The sequence below is a fragment of the Rutidosis leptorrhynchoides genome, chromosome 6 (genome assembly GCF_046630445.1).
Source record: "Rutidosis leptorrhynchoides isolate AG116_Rl617_1_P2 chromosome 6, CSIRO_AGI_Rlap_v1, whole genome shotgun sequence".
NCBI classification, from domain to species: domain Eukaryota; kingdom Viridiplantae; phylum Streptophyta; class Magnoliopsida; order Asterales; family Asteraceae; genus Rutidosis; species Rutidosis leptorrhynchoides.
In genome coordinates this window covers 81,470,235-81,489,113 of record NC_092338.1, presented here as the reverse complement: position 1 = coordinate 81,489,113, position 18,879 = coordinate 81,470,235, and the positions used below count along the sequence as shown (strand labels likewise).

The 18,879-nt window shown below is 36.5% G+C and overlaps 3 protein-coding genes across 4 annotated transcripts; 1 reads left to right on the top strand and 2 right to left on the bottom strand.

Annotated features, from left to right (window-relative positions):
• The first annotated feature begins 1,053 nt into the window (after positions 1-1,053).
• LOC139855915 (acyl-coenzyme A oxidase 4, peroxisomal-like) lies at positions 1,054-4,006 on the top strand. Of its 2 annotated transcripts, XM_071845158.1 has the most exons (5): positions 1,054-1,190; positions 1,830-1,990; positions 2,112-2,204; positions 2,711-2,792; positions 3,618-4,006. In XM_071845158.1, exons 1-5 carry the CDS (start codon positions 1,112-1,114, stop codon positions 3,629-3,631), a joined length of 429 nt encoding a protein of 142 aa, XP_071701259.1. In that variant the 5' UTR covers positions 1,054-1,111; the 3' UTR covers positions 3,632-4,006. The 2 variants fall into 2 exon arrangements, with proteins under 2 accessions (XP_071701259.1, XP_071701258.1); XM_071845157.1 differs by lacking the exon at positions 3,618-4,006 and having other exon boundaries at positions 2,711-2,917.
• Positions 4,007-4,860: 854 nt separating this feature from the next.
• Positions 4,861-7,009, bottom strand: LOC139853817 (BTB/POZ domain-containing protein At4g08455-like). The gene is made up of 2 exons (XM_071843168.1): positions 6,641-7,009; positions 4,861-5,310 (listed from the first exon to the last, which is right to left on the bottom strand). Exons 1-2 carry the CDS (start codon positions 7,007-7,009, stop codon positions 4,861-4,863), a joined length of 819 nt encoding a protein of 272 aa, XP_071699269.1.
• A 733-nt stretch (positions 7,010-7,742) lies between these two features.
• On the bottom strand, positions 7,743-12,751 carry LOC139852401 (bifunctional monothiol glutaredoxin-S16, chloroplastic). The gene is made up of 2 exons (XM_071841686.1): positions 12,265-12,751; positions 7,743-8,341 (listed from the first exon to the last, which is right to left on the bottom strand). The coding sequence occupies exons 1-2, from the start codon at positions 12,652-12,654 to the stop codon at positions 7,838-7,840; spliced, it is 894 nt and encodes a 297-aa protein (XP_071697787.1). The 5' UTR covers positions 12,655-12,751; the 3' UTR covers positions 7,743-7,837.
• Positions 12,752-18,879: the final 6,128 nt, after the last annotated feature.

Here is an 18,879-nt window from a genome sequence, read left to right as displayed (position 1 = left end):
TCTACACTTGTAAATGGGTTAGGAGGTACGGAGTGTACACCCATTAAGTGATAGATTACCCGGACCCGAAAGTGGTTTTCCATTATCACAAATTTGAGTGATTACGGAAGTATTATTCCTGCACTATGTGAAACATCTCCATCGTGAAAATAAAACAAACAACTTTATGAAAAGGATTTAATCGATTTCCTTGATTTGGTTGTTGGAAATAAAACAAACAACTTTAGAAAAAGGATTTAATCGATTTCCTTGATTTGGTTGTTGGAAATAAAATAAACAACTTTATGAAAAGGATTTAATCGATTTCCTTGATTTGGTTGTTGGAAATAAAACAAACAACTTTATGAAAAGGATTTGCTTTAGATTTGAAAAGGAAATTGAATTTTATGAAAAGGATTTAATCGATTTCCTTGATTTGGTTGTTGGAAATAAAACAAACAACTTTATGAAAAGGATTTGTTTTAGATTTGAAAAGGAAATTAGTTAGTGAAACATCTCCATCGTGGAATAATACTTGTTTTTGGGTGCCTATAAATAAGGACTATCATTCATGAAGAAAAAAAAAAGAGATACAAAAACACCTTAATACTCTTATGCAAAAGAGTTCTTGTTTACTGCCAATAATAAGAACTAATCTCTGTCTTATCCCAAAGTGATATTCGTGTAACCCAGGCAATAAGGGTCGAATAATTACTTTCCGAAAGTGGTACCACGATTCAGTGATTTATCCGGCTATCGATTATTTTACCCTACACGAAATTTCAATAAAACCTCCAACATGAGTCTGTTATCTGGTTTGAGATGGCCTCAAACTATGATCTAATATTTTATTTTATTTTTCATTAGGGTTTGACTGAACCTGACTATGGAAGTGATGCAAGTGCACTTAGAACAACAGCAACAAAGGTAAATGTCATAATTTCTTTTCCTGTGGTTTTACGTGTTTTATGCAGTAAAAGATACTTTTGTGATTTTTTAGTTTACTTGGATGAGCCGTTAGAGATAAAACGTTAGCCGAGTTGACTCATTCACAAGTAAATGGATCGAACTCGTCACCTCTATTTAAAAAAGGAATCATAAGTTTTTGTGATACATTTTTCATGTATTTCTGATGATTTTGAATATTCAGGTGGAAGGAGGTTGGATTCTTGATGGCCAAAAACGATGGATTGGGAACAGCACCTCTGCAGGTATCTTGGTTATTTTTGCTAAAAACAAAGACACCAACCAGATAAACGGGTAAGAAATTCCTTTACGGTGCTACTATATATTATCATAAAGAAATTAATTTGGTTGAGTACAAGTCTCTTCTCATATTTTTGTTACTAAAACTAAGGGTAAATATATTTTTTTCCATACAAGCCTGACTTTGTAGATAGGAATTCAGAAAAGAGTTGTAACTTATGTTCTTGAATGTGCTTCATGCTTTTGGACCTATTCTATATCATAGCGGTAAGGCTGTAGTCTACTGTAAAATGAGAAAAGAAAGCAGGCCAATATTCATGATAAGACCCTATTTAGGCTCAATGTATGATCTGTTCCGGATAGTAATCCTGAATAAAAAATATATCTCCATGATAAAAGAAACAATTTTTAATGTATATTTTTTTAATTTAACTTGTCAACTAACCCCTACATGAACGCGGGTGCTTGCTGTTTCCCGTGTCATGGTTGCCTGGCAACCTATTGGCATCACAATGGGTGTCTACGACATGTGCCATAGGTATTGACATCCAAAACTGATATATTCCACATGAGATACCAATCTGATCTTTATTTTTTTTTTTTTTTCTACATTAAAATAAATAAATGTTGGCCGTGGTTGATAGATACTTGCAAGAGAGAAAGCAATTTGGAGCCCCATTGGCTAAACCAGCAAAAGCTAGTTCAAATGTTGGCTAATATCCAAGCAATGTTTCTCATTGGTTGGCGCCTTTGTAAGTTATATGAGAGTGTTAAAATGACTCCGGGTCACGCCAGCTTAGGCAAGGTCTGATTTCTGGTTGTTTTATTGTAAACTTTAAAATTAAAATTCATAGAATAGCAGTTATTTTTGTTGATGTAATGAACAGTATTATTATATTATTATTATTCAATTATTCATTATACAGTCATGGATCACGTTGAGGGCTAGAGAGAGCGTTGCACTAGGTCGCGAGTTACTTGGTGGGAATGGAATAATATCCGACTTTTATGTTGCCAAGGTATTTGTCACTTCTATAAATTTGACCCACCGTACTTATATGACCGATTTGACCCATTCCCAATTTAACTGAAGTTTTTGTTTTGACCCAACAAGATAAACACAGTCCAAATGGACCAATTCAGAAGTAAAATGGGTTGAAATTTCCTTCTCTATGCGTGTTTGATCTGTTATGCCTTTGAGACTTGTCTTTCTGCATCTTTTAACTTTTTAGTATTATACATATACATACATGGTATATAAAAATATATATAAATCATGGGAGATGATATTGCCAACATTAAATTTACTTCTTCCACCAAAATTATCTAAACTACCCTTAATGAATGTCTTACACAAAACTTGTAAAACTTTTTATAATAATTTATTAAGGGGTATTCTGGGAAATAAACATCAAAATATGGTGGAAGAAGTAAATTTGTTGTTGGCAATATCATCTCCCATGGGGTTTCTTCAACACAAGTATTTGTGCAAAATCGTAACTTGAAGTATGATTTTTCGTGACAGGCTTTTGGGGATTTGGTGCCAATCTACACATACGAAGGAGCATATGACATTAACACCTTGGTAACGGGTCGGGAGATTACAGGTATTGCAAGTTTCAAACCTGTTGCAAAAGCGACTAGATGTCGCTTGTAATTTATGTTTCCTGTTGAGGAATGTATTTGTTTTTTAGTGTATTACTTGTAATTGTAACAAGTTATGAAAGTTTAGATAAGCATATTAAAGAAACAGACATTTTATAGTCTTGAGTGTACCATCTTCCTGCAAGTTTTCAAGCTCTATAAATGTATACATGACAAGTTTACAATTTCCATTCCAAATTACTAATACAGCAAATAAGTCAAAACGAGTACTATATTAACATGGAGAAGGTTGGAACCAAGAAATTAATAGTTTAGTAGGGTGCAACTATGCTAATGGGTCAAATTTAAAGAACTAGCTGAAATGCGAACGGGTCAAATGATTTATACTGATTAAAATTCGTCCAGAATTCATATTAATGTGTACAACTTCCTAATCTAAAACTGACGAACGGATAAGGTTTTTTTGTTCAGGCTACATAGGAAAAGTGACTATTTTTACCCAAATGTATGCGGCCTTACAGATTTGTCTTGTGAATATTTCCGACCCTTTTGTACGGGATCTAACCAGGTTGTTTCGTAACTATTTCCAACCTTTTTCTAAACCATCCCATGATATGATGCTAGTGAGGTTTGAACCAGAGAACTATTGTGAGGAAAACATGATCCCAAGAACTAATTGTTTATTAGCGTATTAGTTGTTTATTACTAACAGCTTAGATAATGAATAAGTGTCGAAGGTCATGCAACACCATCTGACCCATTTTAATCCGACCCATTATCTTGTCACCTCTGTTCATTCTTGACTAAACGTTTGTATGAATGTGCAGATGTGGACTTCTGAAATCTAGTGAATCGAGTGCCTAAAGGAGCAACGTCACCATTATTTCTAATTTTTGTCATAGCTATGGACTTATTATGTAACCGTATTCTTGTTTACATCATTATTATTATTATATGTTGGTTCTCTATTTTTATTCAGCCTGATTTTGTGGAGGCAAAGAAGGACAGAAAAGCTGCACAACATTTTATCTGGCCTAAGTGTATTTGGAAATCGCTATGTGGTTGGTTAGAAAACCCAACAACAAAATATATGAAAGGCTCAACAAAGAGACATATTTGGTCACAAACATTATAGGTGTAGGTGCTCTTGTGTTTTCATATATATAACTTGATCTTAATATAGGTTTTGATGTTCTAAAGTGCAAAAATAAAGTTCAGGTCACATAGTTCTCCTTTAACAACTTCTATTATTGTGCGTTTGTATTGAGGTTTTTGTTTCGTTGAATCTGCAAACTCGTACCATCACTAGATAGCTCAGTGGTAGGGGCTTTGAGTTCCCTGTAAGAGATATCAGGTTCGAATCCTGTCTAGGACAAATATTTAGTGGTAGCCAGGAATGAGTTGCAAACAGCCATGGAGTAATGTTGTTGGACTGCGTACATCAAAGTATGGGGTTGGATTACTTGCCCTCCCGGGTAGCTCAAACAGTGAAAACCTTCAACCGGTTCTGTTATTTGTAAACACATAAAATCTAGTATATGATTAAAATGAAAAAAATAAATAAACATAAAAATGTGAAAATCAGGTCAAAATGTATCTGAATCTAGACCAAAAGTGGTTTTATATTGATTTTTCTTCAAATTTTTAATGTAATAATAAATCAAAACTATTGTTTCCTTGAATTTCTTATGCTTAAAGCATGCGACTTATTATAATGCTTTTATGTGTCTAATTTAGGTGCGTTAGAATCGGTTAGGGCATGAAATACTTTGTTTAGGTGAAATGTTATTATAGATTATTCTGCTTGTTCATAATTACACACGGGGATACAAAATATATACAAAGTATAACTAAAAGAGATTACCATAAAATACCCAGATAAATCAAATTTATATTCGATTTTAAAAGGTTCAAGTATATGCAAAAGTTGCAAACCCACCAATAATGTAGATAGCGTGTGAAAAAAAAAACAAAATAAATAAATAAAAATAAAAAACGTTGCTAAAACACTTCAAAATTGCATAGAACTGAATATCAATATCTCGGCATTATGTTATCTTATCACCATGACTAGTCGGAGCGACGGCGTTTACCCGTTTTAGAGAAGTAAGCTTCATAAATATCCATAACAAGTCGATGATCTTTCTCCACAAGCTCTAGATACCCTTCTTGCTTACTTAGGTTATCCATATTGTCAAAAATTGTCGATAATGCAGCATCAAGCAAGGTTTTTGCATTATGTTGATGAGCAAATAAGTAGTTCTTGAGTGACCTTTCCCAGTTAAGTTTTGATATCAAAAATTTCTCACAATAGGTTTTTAGATACTGCACTTCATATTTGTCGGCTAAAATTATAAGTTCACATGCCATGTCATCGTCAAGAGGCGTTTCAGCTATGTAGAGGAAGTTGACAAAGGCACATAGGGTGTTATGCGAAACATCACTTAGCTTGATTGTGCCACTAAGACTTTCTTCCATTTCAGTTTGAAGCATGGCTTTAAACACTGGTGAACGGCTTGCCTGTGTATTGATATAGAGATAGAGATAAATATAATTAGAAAAAATAGATTTAATCATCCCTTTAGAATGGGTTTTGTATAGGGATGGCAATAGTCACCCGATCCGGTGGATATCCACCCGATCCACCCGCTTCGTAATGGATATGGATGAACCTAAATCGATATGGATACGGATATGGATGAACCTAAATGGATATGGATATGGACATGGATGAAAATTTTCATCCATGGATATATCCATTACCACCCGAAATACATATGCAAGTACATAAATATAGATATATGTTTACGTATTTAATATTACAAGTTTATTTACCGTTAGATTTACATTATGCTTTCAAATCTATAATGAAATAACTATAATATATTACAATAAAATACGTACATCAAACAAAATAAACTTACAAATTTTTTTTTTTTCTTCATAATCTATGTTTTATAGTAAATTTAACTTATATATTCGACAAAGATTACACATTCTTATGGATAAATTTTACTTATATCATGTTATAATTATTTTTGCTATACTAAGTTTTCATTTTAATCGCATATTAGAAAATATTATAACATTTTTTAATATTCATTGGATATCCATTAACCCGTTTAATCCACTATATATGGATATGGATGGATGACCTAAAACTAAATGGATATGGATATGGATATGGATGGACAAAAACTAAATGGATATGGATATGGATATGGCGTCACACGATCCATATCCGATCCATTGTCATCCCTAGTTTTGTATAACTCATCGATTAATGTCGAGTACTCCACGGTTAATTCTTTTTGGAACCCGCGAGTCAACATCAAATTTTGTTGGTCAAAGTTAAATTTAATCCGCCGTAAAATCAATATTGGTCAACATTTTAATATGAATTTGAAATTTGAATTATAGAGTTTCTAAACAGATTAAGATTTTGTTTTTGTTTCTAGATAATTATGTTTAATCCTGTTACTCACTGATTAGTCCCTAAAAAATGTTCAGGGTTGAATAACCAAGAGGACAAAAGGAACAATTCATATTCATAGTTAATTATAAATATCATACAGAAATATAGTAGTATGAACTTAAACAATCTACTATAATTAAACAACCGTATACACATATAAATGAACATAATCAGAAAAACCTAACTAGACACATTACCAACGTTAGCGAACAAGTGAGACCCTTCAGTCGGTACGATATACATACTTCACAAATACGGAGTAATAAATATATGGATTTGATTGATATTGACAAAAGATCAAATTAAACACAATAAAATATTGTACTGCATAAATTTAACAATCAGTATCAGTAAAAGAAGGGAACGATTACTAACCAGAATGGCCTTATTAACAGGAACAGGAACCGCATTAGCAACAGGTTTACCAGAATCCAAATCAACAGCAACCAAAACAACGTCGGTGAAGCAAGGGACAGTAGATCGGTGAACATATTGGGGTCGAGTGTCAAGCGGGTCCCAAAACTTAAGAAAACTAACTTTAGATTTCAATTCCTCGTTTTCAGCCTTACATGCTTTCTCAAAACATGCTCTACAAGTACGTGTATTTTCATCACCGAAGTCGGAGGAGTCGGAGGAGGTGGAGGAGGCGGAGGAGTCGGAGGAGTCGGAAGAGTCGGAGGAGTCGGCAGTGGATTCGGCAGTGGATTCGGCGGAGAAATTGCGTTTACAAGATACACATTTCATTGTCTCTGAATTAAACAATGCGAGAATCGTTGTTTACAAATTATGTTTGATTGATGTATTATATTTAATATTTATATTTATATTATATGTTTATGAGTTTATCCAACTTGATGAACAAGTCATCTATTATTATTATTATTTTATTATTGTAAAATAAATCAAACTAAATATAATACTCCGTATAATACTCCGATATATATTGATTTTGATTAAAATATAATATAATTTGAAAATATTTGTTAACAAATCTCATCTAAATATATCATCGATCATCTGTTAACTACAAAATCAAAACGTCTATTGTCTCATTAAGCCTTTGACAGGTGCACTTTTTAAAGGTCCAGTACATTTGTACATTAGAATCTGATGTTCTGTTTTCATGATTGAATGCATTACTGGTAGAAAGTGAAATTTCCATCCCAAATTGTTTTAAAGATCGGTGCTTTGAATGTATGTTGCAGGTGGAACTATAAAAATATTATACATAATTGTTTGAATTTAGTTCCTAAAGGTATCCATGTTTGAGGTTGCTGCTCTTGTTTTTAGGGTTATGGGTGTCCAGGTCATTCTGTCACTGTAAATGCTATAGTTACTACAGGTGATGCAAGTTTGAAGCCTGTTGCAAACACGACTAGAAGCCGCTTGTAATTCATGTTTCCTGTTGGGGTCAAATTTAACTTGCATCAAACGGGTTGATCGAATGGGCTCTTTAGTTGATATGTGAAGAAACTAATGACGCAGATCAAACGAATTAAACAAGATAGAAGGGGATTTATGTTCATGCTAGTAAACTGAAATATTACAATAACACAAGACATGTTTCAATGCTCATTTCTTAAACAAACCAGCTAGTTCACCTTTTTCATGCATAGATGACAATATGTCACAACCTCCAACCAACTCACCATTCACAAATACTTGTGGAAAAGTAGGCCAATTACTATAACTTTTAAGTGTCTCCCTCAATCCACTATTATGTTCTTCGTCAAGTATATCAACACTCTCGTAATCCACGCCTTCTGAGTCCAAAATTCCAACGACCCGTTGTGAGAATCCACATTGTGGGGCCGTTCTTGATCCCTTGATAAAAGCAACCACCTTGTTTTCTTTGACCATACGGTCAATTAGTTCCTCTAGTGGGACCGTTAGTTTTGTGTTTGGTCCTGGTGTTATCTTTAGATCTGCCTTTTTCTTGGGTGCTTGCCGGACCCAAGTCGTGTTTCCTTTCTCGTTACCGGGAGGGACTTTTCCGGTGACTTCTATGTGTTCTTCCATCCATGATTTCCATGCTTCTGTTAATGCTGTTCGGTCAGGATTATCCACCACTCCGACCTATCAAAAAATTTTCTTTTAATTCAAATTTTGCATATTAAATATTAAAGCTAAAAATATTAAATATAAATAACTTGTGATTACATAAAACGTATAAATGCATTCAATAATAGTATACACTTGAGAAAGTTATAGGGTGGCTGCAAACTAAGTAGACAAAAAACTGTCATTTATCGAAACATAAATACTGGATACAAGAAACTATTCATAGTTCATAGCCTTTGATGTGTATAACCATAATCTAAGAAACAACCAATTAACTGTACACCTAGATTAGACTCATAAATCACAAAAAGCGTGTATTAAGTTCAATAGACAAACCTACCACAAAACAAGACTAATGATAATGATAAATATACTTGGTAATAAGGTAATATTTTAAACTTGCTGCAAATAGGTATTCAGTATGAAGTTATCTCAGGTGCTGTTTGTTTTTTAAGATGTTTTTGTCTGAAGTCTACGAGCCACATCTGTAGAAAAGATATGGTCTGAAGGTCTGTAGGGTGAACATTTAAAACTGTTTGTTTTTTATGTCTGCTAAATACAAGTGTTATATTAATATTGTAGCCGTTTAATATACATATGCTTTGTATAAAATGATGCATTCTAGATTCTTATTTTTCATAACTTTTTATTTTAATATACACATGTTAATAAATATAGTTACTAATTCAACATAATAAAAAACAATAATAACATCACTTCCGTTCATGGTTTACGATTTTGATACATATAAATGAATCATAAATAAACAATTATACATTATTTCATTATCTTTCTTTTCACTATACCTCAAAATAGCTACTCCATTTTATTGAATCACAAAAAACAAATACATACACTTTGTACATCAAGTGCACGAGAGGAGTACATATACACTCCAATTAGCAGTTAACTGCCAAAGCAAAATCATATCTACAAGGTAAAAATTACAATCGACACTTTTTTCATCATTATATATTACTCCGTATTCTTTCTATATTAATTATATTATATATATACATAATGAAAAATCAACACAATTGCAGATATGGAGTAATAAAAAATCTGCTTGATTTATAAAATTGAATTGATTTGTACACTCATTAATCAATTGACCTTCTGTTTAATTTATTGATACATATTGATACATAATACTCATAAACAATCTATCTCTTAATTAAGTAGATGATCTACTAAAATAATCATTAAAAATATACAGAGGATAGAGGAGACCAGAGATTAATAGATGATAGAATAGAGGAAGAGAGATATTGAACTTGTAAGTTCTGTGTGTGTTATTCAGAGTATTGTGCCTTCTATATATAGAAGGTGTAATTACACTAAGTATCTCTAAACTATAAATTGAACATAACCTTATACAATTATAGTTGTCTAATATTCCCCCGCAAGCTAAGGGCGGGATACGACTTGTAGCTTGGATCGTAATAGAAGAAATCTTGGTGAGGACAACGGCTTGGTGAAGATATCAGCAATCTGATCGTCAGTAGTTATAAACTGAACTGAAAGTTTTTGTTGAGCAACTCTTTCTCGAACAAAGTGAAAATCAACTTCTACATGTTTTGTACGTGCATGAAAGACTGGGTTAGCTGAGAGATACGTAGCGCCAAGGTTATCACACCATAAGGTAGGAACTGATTTAACAGGCACACGAAGTTCACGTAATAAATCTTGAAGCCATGTTAGTTCTGCAACTGTGTCAGCTAGGGCCTTGTTGTGAGAGTTGTGTGCGGCTTTCTCTGTTGGAGTAAAGGAAGCTAGCATTGCCATTTTTAGATATAGAAAAAAAAAAAAAAAAAGATAAGGTAATAATAAATTTTTTTCTTTTTTTTTCTGTTTTTTTTTTCTTTTCTTTTTTTTTTGTTTTTTTTTTCCCTTTTTTTTTCTTTTTTTTTTTTAACTTAAAAGAAGATAAAAAAGTAAAAGTAAATAGTAAACAGTATCTAGGGTAGGTAGGAGAGATGTAGGTAGGAGAGATATAAAAAGAAGATAAAGGGTTTTAAAACTTCATTCTCTTTTTTTTTTTTTTACTCTCGTTCCAGACACAAAAATAGAACAGGCAAGTACAGTGGCGGCCGGCGGTGAATAGTTGCCGGAAAAAGCTGAAAATTTCAGCGTTCGGTTGGAATTTGATTCCGAGCGTATTGGTGTTGGCGGTTTTCTCTGATTTTGGCCGGATTGATGTAGATCGAAAAAGAAAGTCGAAAATTTCTGGCGGCTGTGGTGGCGCGTGGTGGCGCGTGTGGTGGCAGTTGCGGCTGAAATACTTGTCCGTGTGTTCGGAATTTAATTCCGCATGTAGTTGTGTTGGTAATTTGGCTGATTAGGGTTGTATTGAGTTGCGGTGATTTTGTGGGTTACCGGATTTAGTTATGACCTGAAAAAGCTCGTTTCTGATGTGAACGTTCCGACAACGCTGCATTCACAGAGCATACTTTGAGTTTTAAAGGTCATTTTTTTTTTTTTTGGTTGTTCCGGAACTGCTGCCGGAATAGTAGCTGCCGGAATTGTTACCGGAATAGTGGCTGCCGGAATTGTTGCCGGACTTAGGCCTTTACAGCTCTTGATACCATAATAGATGATAGAACAGAGGAAGAGAGATATTGAACTTGTAAGTTCTGTGTGTATTATTCAGAGTATTGTGCCTTCTATATATAGAAGGTGTAATTACACTAAGTATCCCTAAACTATAAATAGAACATAACCTTATACAATTATAGTTGTCTAATAGAGATGATGATGGTGGCCGGAGTTGGGTGGTGGTGATCGGAGCTAGTGGCGGCCACTGATAAAGATGATGGAGGTGGATGGCTGAAATATGGTTGGTGACTTGGTGGGTTTATGAAGGTGAGATAGATTTGGAAAGAGAGGTGGAAAAAGTTAAGTTAAAACCTCTTCTAAAGTTAGAAGCACTAATTTAGGTCTTCTAATTTGAAGACATAAAAAGATCTTATTTTGTCTTAAGTCTGCAAAAAAACAAACGGTCTGAAACTAAAATATCTGTCCGCTCGCAGATATAAGACAAAATAAGGTCTGCAATAGAAAAAACTAAACAACACTCATCAAATACATCTCATACCCTAACATTTGGTAGACAGTACATATGAACGGATCAGCTCGATTACTACTCGTATAATATTCACCAAGAGTTCCAAAAAAAGGTAACTTCAAACTTTCAAGGGCACCCAATAACATTTCTAATGAACAATTACATACTTCAAGGAAAATTGTGTGAATTATAACTTAATGTGCCATTTGTTGGTGCATTATAAGTCCCCGAGTTCATTACGATCAAGTTGATATGCTTTAACGTTTAACTTTCACTGTTGGAATGCAACCGCACGGATACAAGTATGCATCCGTATGGGTACACGGGGCAACCGCACGGTTGCAACGAGCTGTAAGTACATAGGGGGTATTTCGGGTTTATTGTTAGGGTTACGTATCCTAAACATCCCTAAGTGTCTAATCCGATTCCCTGGTTCTCTAGCATTTGTTTTGGTCGATCTTATTCATTCTAAAGTCGTTTTACATATCAAGATCAAAGGTTTATTGATTGTTTTGAGTATAAAACCCAATATCGACTTTTTCCGCACTCGATATTGAAGATTAGATCGTATAATCCTGTTTACACGATCCTACACCATTTAGTACCAAATCAAAGTTTGACTTTACAAGTCAGAATCATCTATTCACATGAAACTGTAACAATAACATCATGAAAGACAACATAAATATCCCATTTAGCAGCTTCAATGAGAAGCTAGTTAACCTCCAACAAGCCAAAAATCATTAAAAATAGCATCAATTAAGTCAGAAAGGTCATATAATTATATATTTATATGCATCATGTATAATTAATAATTCTATGTATCTATTTTACTATCGATACTAAAAAATTGTGGGTAAAGTAAAGTAGGCACCTTTATTGAGCCACAAAGATCAGGAACTGATTTCTGATGAAAAGCAACACTCGCTTGAATGTTTCTTGATAACCCCACAAACTGCAGTTCACCATTTTTATCGTAAACTGCATAAACACCAGAATCCGATGGAACCACGGGACCGGATTCAGTACCAACGGGAACCAATTCGGTGTCTGAAAGCTTCCCAACTGCAGAAACGACTAGGGTCAGGTGATGACGGCGGGTTTGAATTGTGTGGTTGGGTTTGAGAGAAACTGAAGGAAGGGATGAGAGAAAGGAAGGATTTTTTAGGGGAGTGAAGTGAAAAGATGAGATTTTAGAGGGGGTGAAAGTGTAAGTTCTCCAGTTTGTGGTGTAAGTAGGTGATGGGAGGTTAATCGCCGCCATGGATATGGGGTGTGGGAGAGAAAGAGGGTGCTGTGCAGTGGAAATAGATAACTAAAAATTCTTGGAGTTAACCAGGTAGTTGGTTATCGGGTCGGGTTCTTTATTAGATCAAGTGATAATAAAGAAAAATTATTGTAGGTTTCCTTGTTTATATTTGTACTTTCTTCCACACAATTAAAAACATAAAGAAATTATAATTATAATCTTATACTAAGCTCAATAATGAAATAGAGGTGTTAGATTTTAACAAGGTTAAATCATCATTGATCCAAAGATTAAAGATGATGTATAAGTTTAACAATGTATTTGAGTAGATCCTACAATCTAGGCGGTGGCAGAAATTTTTTTCACCGGAGGTGAATTCTATTTTTAAAACGTAGAGATTTTTTTTGGCAAAATATGGATGTTTTGGGTCAAAATATAGAGTTTTTTGAGCAAAATTTAGAGGTTTTTTGAGCAAAATACGAAAGTTTTGGGGAAAAATATGAAAGTTTTAGGGCAAAATATGAAGGGTTTTGGGCAAAAAAAAATTCCACCAGGGACAAAACCGAAAAAATTTGCACTAAAAATTGCAAATCCACTGAGGGGGGCGCCCCACCCTACCCCTTCTTTGGTCCGCCCCTGAATCTAGGTAAACCATCATACATTAAACCACAAACTAGCACAACTATTGCAACACTAAAACCGCATACAAAACAAACAACAAACAATATCCATTGAATTTGCTACCAAAACCCAAGCCTTTATGTATTTTAACTCGAAAGAAACAACAGAAGACCAAACGCCTAGCGATGACTTGCCCCAATAAGATGAAACTAGATTTGACCCTGAACTACTAGACTACTAAACCACTCTCCATATCGTCTTGCCAACCGAATGCCTGGACAAAAAAATGGGCGAAACATCTGGTTCCAAAGACATCAAACTATCAAACGTGCCGAGAAAGCAAAAACTGTAAGCTCGACGCATCCGAACCAGGTGGTATTTTAACGAGGTATAGGTCAAACGCCATAGAAATTAGCACTACAAAGGGGAAAATCATCTAGGCAAGAATGAACCGAAAATGATAGGGATGTAGCAGTGCAAACAACACTCGTACAAAACTGTAAGACCCGAATAATTGAAGTGTACATATGTGTATATAAGTGTAATGTGCGGTACTCGAATCGGGGTTGGTAGTATATATTTTAAAAAGGCAAAAGAAGCTGGACTGGGAGGATTGCGCGCCGCGCGGATTGGTGGCGCGCCGCGCCATATGACTGTGGCAGATTCTCCCTTTCTTTTAAATTAGATATTTTGTGGGTATTTTGGTAAATTCACCTTGGGGCCGGATTAAAGGCTTGGAGAGCAGATTTGGTAGAGCCATAACTCCACTTTTACCAACCTTATCTTCCCCAAATCAATTTTAGAGAGAGAGGTAAAACCTTGAGAGAGAAAGCTCATTGTGAAGGTGAAGGAGTTCGTTTCGGGTTTTATCGCAAGTCCTAAAGTTGTTCATCTCGTCATTATCTTCGTTTTGGTAGTTGTGGTATGCTCTAATCTTAATTCCTTTGTTTAATTTGATTTAGGGCTAGGGTTTGAGTCAAAGGTGAACATAAAACCCACTTTTGGTTAATTTTGGGTATTCTTGGGTAATTTGGGTCATATAGACTCAATATTGAGTTAACTAGGGTTTTGGAAGTGTTAATTGATGTTAGAGAACCCTAATTAGCTAGTAAGAGGGTTAGAACACCATGATTTATGTAAATGGGTGTAAAAGGGTTAGTGGTTGACCCAAAAAATGGGTAGGTTGACTTTGAAAGTGCCAAATGGGTCAAATTGAACTTAAGCTAATTAATATGTGTAGTTGAAGCCTAAAACTAATGTTAAAATGTGTAAAGAACCTACTTTGGTTAATGATAGGGTTTTGTGATGAGTTAACCCGATTTTAGGGTTAAAGGTGCAAATGGGTCGGATTTGCACCATAGGTCAAATTGGCTCTAGGAGTGAGCTTTAGAGTGTTGACCAACTTGAGTTATGATTTTGATATTGTGATAAATGTAATAGGTGCGTTACATTGAAGTGTTCAAGCTCGGTTATCTTTCGACAAGAGATTTTGAGGTGAGTGGAATATATATATATGTATGTATATGATTTATGTACCGTGTTGATGGTGTCACATAGCCGTTTTGTGACCAAGGTTGTGGGACTTAGCCGTATTAGTCCATGTTTTGTACTAAGGCACATAGCCGTGTTTGTGCATTTAGTGGCGAGTAATAGCCGTGTTTTACTCCCACGTTGTTATTTGAGTTACCCGTACACATAGCCGTGTTGGTGTACGAAAGCGTGAGTAATAGCCGTGTTCTACTCACATTGAGCAAGTGATGCCATAGCCGTTTTTGGAACACTTGAGGGGTGATGCCATAGCCGTTTTTGGAACACCTCGGGGGGTTAGCATGCCATAGCCGTTTTTGGAAGCTAACGAATGTTATGAACATCGATGACTTGTTTCGCGAAGTCGTTCCCTAGCGAAGAGATTGGTTAACCATGATTTATTGTTGTTCATACTAGCATTTGATTATTGTTATGAGTATTTATGCTATGATTATTGCTAGTGATACGTTTGGTGATACTAGCTTGCTTATCGAGATTTGTTATGTGTTATTTGATATCGTGGATGCGTGTGGGTAAGTTGTATATGCATGTATATATATGTTTTACTCACTAAGCTTTGCTTACCCTCTCGTTGTTTACTATTTTTATAGGTTCCGGTGTGGACAAGGGTAAGGGCATCCGGTTGGATTAGAGATCCCGTCTTGTTTAGTGACGCTTTTGGGATGTGATGATTTTGGAGTTTGACCGAGATTTGGGTAGTTTAACCCCAAACACCATGCTCGTTGTATCGTTTGGCAATTAAACTTTTCGTGGTCGAAACTCTAATTTGTATTAAACATTGTATTTTAAACTTAGTGGCGTTTTGGGCACGTGTGGGCCCCACCTTGTAAAACTTGTTCATACCTTAGTTATGTGCTAGTTTTACATATATGAATGTATGGTTAAAAGCGTTTTGGCTAAAAATGTCGAGAACTAGTCAAACATTTTCATTAAATTGACTTCCGGGGACAGCGGGCTGTCCAGGTGGTTTGGCGCGCCGCGCGGCCACCTGGCGCGCCGCGCAGATGGCCTGCACCAGAAATTTTTTTTTTGTTTGAAATTTCGTCGTGTTTGGTCGGTTACGGTTTGGGTTGTTACAAGTGGTATCAGAGCATGGTCTAAGGGATTTAGGTGACTTGAGATAGGCGCCTAGACTTAGACTTTGTGTGCGTGTTTATGCGGGACTTGTAGGACTTTGGGTCGGATCGGTATGATTAGTGCATAGGTTTATGTGAACTAATCATGCGCTATTTGTTTGTGTTGTGTTTAGCAATCATCAAGCGAGATGGACGTTGTACTAGCGAGTTAGCGCGACGTGCTTGCGTGGTAATGACTAGCTACCATTACTACGGGTGCAAATCGGGTCAAACAAGCAATGTACGACGATTGTTGAGCAAGATGGGGTAGTGTGGTGTATACGTATGTAATTGGGTATAATTGTCCTTTCGTTTCATGGTTTAACCTAATTCGTTTTATAGAATGAAGACGAGAAACGGTCCTGATCATGAAAACGGGAGTACAAGTGAAGACGCCGAGTTCTCGACCAAGGTCGAGGCCGTCTTTAAGAAGTTGAAATCGGATTTTCTTGCGGATGTCCGAAGGGTCTTCCAAGAGTCGGTCGATGGGCAAGTGACCGAAATGATAAATGAACGATTGAAGGCCACTATTGAAGAGGCCCTTGATGCTAGAAACGTTTATCCTCGAGGTGAAGGGGGTGATGGAAAGAGAGACTTCCACTACAAAAATTTTAAGGATACTCAACCTCCGACGTTTAATGGGGTGAGGGATCCGTTGAAAAGTACTTGTTGGATTTCGGACATCGAGGGGGCCTTCCGTACCGCGGAGTGTCCTCCCGAGAAGAAGGCGAGGTTTGGGTCTAGCATGTTACGTGAAGAAGGCAAGTTGTGGTGGGATGATAAAATCAATTTGTATGGCGAGGAGCAATGCATGGGCTTGACGTGGGAGGAGTTCAAGAAAGAGTTTTTCAAGGAATACCGAACTTCATCCGATCTTGATCGAATTCGGGACGAGTTGCATCATTTGCAACAAGGTTCCATGGATTTAGTTACCCTCAAGTCTACATTCTTGGCAAAGACTCGTTTTTGCCCGGAGTATGTGGGTGATGATCATAAGCTTATGAAAGATTTTTATCGTACTTTGAATGCCGACTACAAGAGCAAGATTAGCCGGGGTATGGCTAAGACTTTCGATGAATTGTTTGAGTTGGCTCGGGGTTTTGAGCCGGAGGTGCCTAGGAAGAGTGATTTTGTTTTCTCGAAAAGGAAGTTTGAAGGTTCGAGCTATTCGAATTTTTCAAACAAGAAGTCTAGGAAAGGCACCGAGAGCGTTAATAGTGTGAAGAAAGGTGGCACGGGTACTTTTGCGCCCACTTGTTTTAATTGTGGGAAGTCGGGTCATTACGCCCGTGAATGCACGGCCAAGACGGTTACGTGTTTTAATTGCGGTAAAGTGGGGCACAAGAGGCCGGAATGCCCCGAGTTGAATAATGATCATGTTAAGAAGATTGAGAAGGCGGCGGGGTCGGCTAGAGGGCGAAACTACTTGATGACGAATGATGAAGCCAAACAATCCAACGAAGTTGTTTCAGGTACTTTCATGGTTAATTCTAATCCGGCAAGGATTCTTTTTGATAGCGGTGCAAATTTGTCGTTTGTGTCTCCTAAATTTGTGCCTAAACTTGATAGTCCTCTAGCTAAGTTAAGTCGTCCGGTAGAAGTCGAAATAGCGGACGGCAAGACGGTGCTAGTGGTTGATGTGTGTAAAAATTGTGATGTTGTTTTTGGTGCCGAAACTTTTAAAATTGATCTTATTCCAATGACCTTGGGCGACTTTGATATCGTTGTTGGTATGGATTGGCTCGATCGTTATAGAGCCAATATTGCATGCCATGATAAGTGTATTCGTGTGAAGACCCCAAGTGGGGGAGAAATGATTATTCATGGCGATAAGAGAAGAAGACCGGTGCCGATATGCACTTTTGCACGGGCACGTCGTTCCGTTGTTACCGGTGGCATGGCTTTCCTTGCTTATGTTGTTGATACTCGTAATGAGCCACCACCTATTCGTGAAATTCCGGTAGTTAATGAGTTTGAAGACGTTTTTCCGGATGAGTTACCGGGTGTTCCGGCGGAAAGACAAGTCGAGTTTCGCATTGAGTTGGTTCCGGGGGCTACTCCCATTGCTAAAACTCCTTATCGTTTAGCACCAACGGAAATGCAAGAGCTATTGAATCAAATTCAAGAGTTGCTAGAGAAGGGTTTTATCCGACCGAGTGCTTCGCCGTGGGGCGCTCCGGTCTTATTCGTGAAAAAGAAAGACGGTAGTATGCGCATGTGCATCGATTACCGTGAGCTAAATAAAGTGACGATCAAGAATCGTTATCCGTTACCTAGGATTGACGATTTGTTTGATCAACTTCAAGGCGCGACGTATTTCTCCAAGATCGATCTACGGTCCGGCTATCATCAAATGCGGGTCCGTGAGGAAGACATTGAGAAAACGGCTTTCCGAACGCGTTATGGGCATTATGAGTTTGTGGTTATGCCTTTTGGTCTTACGAATGCACCGGCGGCATTCATGGATCTTATGAACCGGGTGTGCCAACCTATGTTGGACAAGTCGGTTATTGTGTTCATTGACGACATACTAGTCTACTCGAAAAGTATGCACGAACATGAACGTCACTTGCGCGAAGTTTTGAAGACGTTAAGAAAGGAGAAGTTGTATGCAAAATTCTCTAAATGTGAATTTTGGCTAAGAGAGGTCCAATTTCTTGGCCACATTGTGAACGAAGGCGGTATCCAAGTGGATCCGGGGAAGATTGAGACGGTGAAGAGTTGGGGACGACCGACTACGCCTACGGAAATCCGGAGTTTTCTCGGATTGGCCGGTTATTATCGTCGGTTTATCCAAGATTTTTCTAAGATCGCTTCTTCGTTGACGAAATTGACGAGGAAGAATGCGAATTTTGTTTGGGAGAACGAACAAGAAATTGCTTTTCAATTGTTAAAAGAGAAGTTATGTCAAGCTCCGGTGTTAGTGCTACCGGAAGGTGTTGAAGACATGGTGGTT

What these genes read in the sequence shown, in the direction of transcription:
- LOC139855915 (XM_071845157.1), top strand. Translation starts at nt 1,112, where the DNA reads ATGATTTTGAATATTCAGGTGGAAGGAGGTTGGATTCTTGATGGCCAA. An exon ending in GTCACGCCAGCTTAGGCAAG is followed by an intron (nt 1,991 to 2,111) that starts GTCTGATTTCTG and finishes TTCATTATACAG; the next exon opens with TCATGGATCACGTTGAGGGC. An exon ending in CCGACTTTTATGTTGCCAAG is followed by an intron (nt 2,205 to 2,710) that starts GTATTTGTCACT and finishes TTTTCGTGACAG; the next exon opens with GCTTTTGGGGATTTGGTGCC.
- LOC139853817 (XM_071843168.1), bottom strand. Translation starts at nt 7,009, where the DNA reads ATGAAATGTGTATCTTGTAAACGCAATTTCTCCGCCGAATCCACTGCC. An exon ending in CTGTTAATAAGGCCATTCTG is followed by an intron (nt 5,311 to 6,640) that starts GTTAGTAATCGT and finishes ATCAATACACAG; the next exon opens with GCAAGCCGTTCACCAGTGTT.
- LOC139852401 (XM_071841686.1), bottom strand. Translation starts at nt 12,654, where the DNA reads ATGGCGGCGATTAACCTCCCATCACCTACTTACACCACAAACTGGAGA. An exon ending in ATCTTTGTGGCTCAATAAAG is followed by an intron (nt 8,342 to 12,264) that starts GTGCCTACTTTA and finishes ATTTTTTGATAG; the next exon opens with GTCGGAGTGGTGGATAATCC.